This window comes from Orycteropus afer, unplaced genomic scaffold, assembly GCF_000298275.1.
Source record: "Orycteropus afer afer isolate SDZICR_OR568_19922 unplaced genomic scaffold, OryAfe1.0 scaffold00605, whole genome shotgun sequence".
Classification (NCBI taxonomy): domain Eukaryota; kingdom Metazoa; phylum Chordata; class Mammalia; order Tubulidentata; family Orycteropodidae; genus Orycteropus; species Orycteropus afer.
In genome coordinates, this window is record NW_006922192.1 from 465,808 (window position 1) to 471,687 (window position 5,880).

Sequence of the window (5,880 nt, forward strand, 5' to 3'; positions counted from 1 at the left end):
CACCAGGGCCCACTCACCAACCACAGTAGAAGAGGCGGGCGCGGAGAGAGAGGGAACGACAGGGTCGAGCGCAAACTCCTGCGCGTGCGCAAGCCCGCTTGCTAGCCCGCGCGCGTGCGCGCTGATGCGAGCGCGGCCGGGCGCGCGGCCGCGGCGGGCCGGCGGTCTTCCCTGTCTTGGCGTGCGCGCGCCCGCACCTAGTGCCTTCCGGCGCTGTGGCCGTAAAGCGGCACTGTCGTGTCGCGAAAGGCCGCAACACGCAGAGCGCTGGTTGACGGCTCGAGTCCATTTTGTTCGCCGCTTCTCTGCTCGCGAGTCCCTTCTCCCCGTGGCTGCTGTGAGGCGAGAAGTTTCCAAAGGCGGAAAGTTTGACGGAGTAGTCCGGAGCTCCGTGGCTAAGCGCAGCGCTCTCCACCCGCGCCTCCCCGGAAGTCGTCGGTCCCGCGGCCCCGAAGCAGCAGGAAGATGCGGCCCCTGGACGTGGTGGAGCCGGCGGAGCCCGAGGAGGTGGAAGTGCTGGAGCCCGAGGAGGACTTCGAGCAGTTCCTGCTGCCCGTCATCCACGAGATGCGCGAAGACATCGCGGCGCTGACCCGCGAGCGCGGCCGCGCCTCCCTGCGCACCCGGGGCAAGCTGTGGGAGATGGACCATATGCTGCTGCAGATCCAGACGCAGGTGGAGGCGTCGGAGGAGAGCGCGCTCAACCACCTGCCGAACGCCGACGGCGGCGCGGCCGCGCGGGGCGAGCGGGCCGACGAGAAGGCCCGGGAGGTGGCGAAGATGGCCGAGATGCTGGTGGCGCTGGTGCGGCGGATAGAGAGGAGCGAGTCGTCGTGAGCGGCGCGGCGCGGTGAGTCCGGGGGCGGCGGGCTGCGCGCCCGGCCTCCGCTGGGGCGCGCCCTCGCGTTCCGCCTTGGCGCGGACGGAGCGGGCAGGGACGCGGGGGTTCGTGTGGCCGAGAGCGAGGCCGCCGTCAGCGTGGGCGGCGGCTGAGCGCCCCGCGGGGTCGGAGTGAGACGGCCGCGGGCGCGTTCTGGGTCCCTTCAGCCCTCGATGAACGCTTCTCCCGCTTGTGCCGCAGGTCTCCAGCCGCCGGATCCGGCCGACTGGTGGCGGCGGGCCGACGCCCGGAGAAGCTGCGCCGAGAGCCGGCTGGCTCCGCCCCTCCCCTGTCCTCATTACACTACGTTTCTGCTACGGGCTGTGGTTGACGACCTCAATATGAGCTTGGATTGTCCGGGGTTGGCTTGGGGGCCGGCGTGGCGAGCGCCCGGAGCTCCCACGTGTGCGCCGGGGCGCTGGCGGGCGTTTGCCACGTTGGAGGGGCTCGGCTGTTTCCTGCGCGGCCCGGCAGCTCCTCGGAGCGGGGGTCTCGGTGACACGGGGGACTCCGAGCTGGATGCGGTGGGCCGGCTCCGCGCGGCTGCGGACCCAGGGCCCAGAACTGCACGAAGCTGAGCCGGCGGGCCCGGAGGGGGGCGCCGTCGGTGTTCCGGGACGTGTTTCAGTGGGAGACCAAAGGACGAGAGCTGTGTTGGGTTCGAAATGCAGATTTTCGGGGTCCTTTGATGCCACCTGTCCGGGGGTTTGTGTGGACAGCCTAATTCAGCTTTCTTCGACAGAGAAACGACAATAGCAGATGACACCTCGCTGTTCGGTCCAAGGGGACTCTGGGCCTAAAGAGAGACACGTTTGCATCCCTTGAGGGGCAGGAGAAGGAAAGCCTGGCGCTGTCTGCATCGGACCCTGAACTGAACAGGGAAGAGCATCTTCAAGGTTCATACGTCGTCCAGCTGTGAGTTCATCTGAGTCACAGACCTGACAAGTATTTGAGGTCAAAACCCTGCCATGTTTAAAAACAAAAAAATTTACCGTGTTAATAAAAGTATTCATTTGCTTGAAAAGACAGAAGAGCTAAGGAGTGATTCTTTGAGAAGTCTGATTTATTTAGGATGAGCCCTTCTTCATCCTTAACCGTCGCCATCGTCACACAGCCTATGAGCTGCCCTTGGTTTGTGAGGCCCTCTGTAAGCCTCAGTTACAGTGGAGATTTGATCTCTGCTGGGATGGGAGCTGGTCAGGACAAATAGTTCTCGGTGTAGGAAGGAAATCACACATCATCCTGTGGCTGACTCCTCTCTTCAGGGAGCCAAAGTACCTTCACTTTTCAACAAACTCATCAGAGCGTAGCCTACTCTAATCCTTGCACTAGGAATACAACAGTAAGACATGGTCTTACTGGGGTGGTGGTAGTAGGTCCCATTGACTCGGTACCAACTCATAGCAAGCCTGTGTCCAATAGAACAAAACACTGCCAGGGCCTGCACCATCATTGCAGCCACCGGGTCACTCCATCTTGTTGAGGGTCTTCCCCATTTTTGCTGACCCTCTACCAAACATGATATCCTTAGTGTGGGGTACAGGAGGACATATAGTAGATATGGTGATGCACCTTCAGGAGTGAAGGATTTAGTTGCCCAACTGTGGAGGTGTTGCTGACAGCCAGCCCTCTCCAGAAAGTGCCTCTGCTAAAGAGAACTGCCTTGGCCAAGGTCAAGCCCTTTCTACCAGGTGGTCTCCCAGGTGGGCTGGGGGTTTGAGGGCCCTACCCCCTTGTGCTGTAACTCCACACAGCTTTGAAGGGCATCCAGTGGGTTCCCCTGAGACTCAGGACGTCATCACGCCCCATCATCTCCCTTGCCCAGTCCCACAGCACTTTTCCTTCCATGGGTTTGAATCCCTAAATTCAGCACACTGGTCTTCAGCATCTGCATCCTGAGGAACCCAGCTTACCAGCTGGACAAGTGCAAGACAATCAGGAAACGTGTCATGTACCCTGATGAGTACTGACATAAGTCTCAGGAGAGCACTGAGGGTGGGTCTAGGAAAGCATTTCAGAGCAAGTTGAACTTGGCCTTGAAAGAGGAGTACAGCTTCCAAGGCCAAGAGGAGAATGAGGGAGGTCCCGGTCACCCTGAGAAAATGCCAGGGGTTCAGCATCTGGTGTGTCCCAATGGCGGGGAGAAGTGGATAGGATGGAATTATGAACGAGGAAACAACAAAACGCTGTATTAGGTCCATTTAAGGAATTCGCATTGGTGCTGAAGGCTTGATTTCAGTTTCATGTTTTCCACTAACGCCTTTTCCTGCACCACAATCCATTCCAGGAAACCATATCGCCTTTGTTAATTAATTTTTAAGTTAATACTTAGAGTTGGCACAGAATTGAAAAAGTATAAAACAGATAGGATTGAGACCTTCCCACCTTCCAGTTCCCTTCTTAGGAGACAATCTATCAGCTTGTGTATTCTTTCAAATATTGTACATGTTTCCACATGTACACACATGAATGCCCCCACTTCTTCTTTTTTTTTTTTTTTAGTATAAGTGGTTACACACTATATAGTGTTAAGCCATTTGTTTTATTTGTTTACAATTTAAAAATTGAGCTCAGAAACTTTGCTATCTCAGCATCTACAATTGCACATGACTGTGCAGCGTTCACTGGACCAGATATGGAAGCAGCCACAAGTGGTTCTTGCACAGGAAAGTGGGAAATGATTGTCCTCAATTCTTTAGTTCCTCTTCCTCAGTTCCCAATTTCTTCAATTCCTGAGGTGCCTCCCAGCTTGCTTGTGATTGGAGGAGCATTGACTCCTGCATCTTGTAAGCAAAGAGCCTGTGGTGAGGACCATTCTGAGGGGCAGTCTTAGTTGTACAGCCCCCAGAGTCTGGCTGGAGGCCAGGACTGTGGGTTGTAAGTCCATGTGTCTGCTCTGAAGAAGTCAGCCCATGGATGTCTGTGAAGAAAGGCCACTAGGGGGGTGGGTTCCTGACACTGCAGAGGCTAGCACAAGCAGGGACCTACCTTTGCTTAGGATTATTTATGGTTTGATGAGTGTCCTTTAGTGTCATGGAAGTCAGGGAAGGCTTTCAGGAGCGAGGCAACACCCTTAATCCCCATCAGAGCCCTTACCCAATGTAAGGAGAGTTTCCCTGGAGTGTGACTTATAACACCTTTTATTTTACAAAAAATAAAGGAGAGAGAAGCACACATAGAGGAAGGAATCTACTACCATTGAGAAAAAGAGGCACGAGGAGAGCATGTCCTTTGGACCAATGGTCCCCATGCTGGGAACCTGCTAGAACCAGAAGACACAGAGACAGAAACCCTTCCCTTAGAGGCAGCACCCTGAATTTGGACTTTAGCCTCCTAGAAGTGAATGTGGAATGAGGGCTATCATTGCTGATGTCAGAGGGATCTTGGCTGAAAGCAGAGAAACCAGGAAAAAAAATGTTTTCCTGTGTTTCATTGACTGTGCAAAGGCATTAGACTGTGGATCATAACAGATTATGGATACTGTTGTGAAGAACAGGAATTGCAGAACACTTAATTGTTCTCATGAGGAACCTGTACATAGACCAAGAGCCAGACATTCAAAGAGTAAGAACAAGGGGATACTGTTGTTTAATACCATCGAGTTGTCTCTGACTCAGCGATCCTATGCAAAGCAGAGTGAGATACCGCCCAGTCCTGAGCGAGCTCCATGATTCTTGTTACACTTGAGCTTATCACCACTGCCACCATGTCAATCCATCTCATTGAGGGCCTTCCCCACTTTGGTCAACCCTCCACCTTAGTAAGTATGACATTCTTCTCCATGGAATGGTCCCTTCTGACAACATGACAAAAGTAGGTGAGACGAAGTCTGGCCATTCTTGCCTCAAAGAAGCATTATGGCTGCACTTCCTCCAGGACAGATCTATTAGTTCTTTTAGCAGTCCATGGTACTTCCAGCATTCTTCTCCAACACCACAGCTCAAAAGCATCAATTCTTCTTCAGTCCTCCTTATTCAGTGTCCAGCTCTCACATGCATATGAGGTGATTGAAAATACCACGGCTTGTGTCAGGCACACCTCAGTACTCAAGGAGACATCTTTGCTCTTCAGCACTTGAAAGAGGTCCTTTGCAGCTGATTTGCCCAGTGCTATACATCATCTGATGTCCTGACTGCTGCTTCCATTGGCGTCGATTGTAGAACCAAGCAATGTGAAGTCTTTGACAACCTCAATCTTTTCTCCATTTTTTGTAATGCTGCTTGTCAGTCCAGTTGTGAGCATTTTTGTTTTCTTTATATTAACATGTAATCTGTACTGCAGACTGTAGTCTTCAGTCTTCATCAGTAAATGCCTCAAGTCATCCTCACTTTGAGCAAGCAAAGTTGTGTCATCAGTGTATTGCAAGTTGTAAATGATTTTTCCTCCAATCCTGATGCCATGTTCTCCATATAATCAGCTTCTCGGGTTATTTGCCCAGCATACAGATTGAATAAGTGTGGAGAAAGGATACAACCCTGATGCACTCCCTTCTTGATTTTAAACCATGCACTGTTCCCTTTTTCTGTTCGAACAACAGCATCCTGGTCTATGTACAGGTTCCTCATGAGTACAGTTAAGTGTTTGGAATTCCCATTCTTCTCAGTGTTATCCACAATTTGTTATGATCTGCACAATCAAATGCTTTTGCATAGTCAATAAAACACAAGTAAACATCTTTCTGGTATTCTTTGCTTTTAGCCAAAATCCATCTGACATCAGCAATGATATCCCTCGTTCCATGTCCTCTTCTGAATCCAGCTTGCATTTCTGGAAGTTCTCTGTCAATCTACTGCTGCAACCATTTTTGAATTATCTTCAGTAAGATTTTACTTGCATGCGATATTAATGATATTGTCTGATAATTTCCACATTCTATGGGATCACCTTTCTTTGGAATGGGTACAAATATGAATCTCTTCCAGTCAGTTGGCCAGGTAGCTGTCTTCCAAATCTCTTGGCATGGCCAAGTGAGTGCCTCTGGTGGGGCATCCATTTGTTGA

The 5,880-nt window shown here is 52.1% G+C and overlaps 1 protein-coding gene across 1 annotated transcript; it reads left to right on the forward strand.

Annotated features, from left to right (window-relative positions):
* Positions 1 to 440: 440 nt before the first annotated feature.
* LOC103210379 (MORF4 family-associated protein 1-like) lies at positions 441 to 837 on the forward strand. Its single transcript, XM_007956300.2, has one exon. The coding sequence runs from the start codon at positions 466 to 468 to the stop codon at positions 835 to 837; it is 372 nt and encodes a 123-aa protein (XP_007954491.1). The 5' UTR covers positions 441 to 465.
* Positions 838 to 5,880: the final 5,043 nt, after the last annotated feature.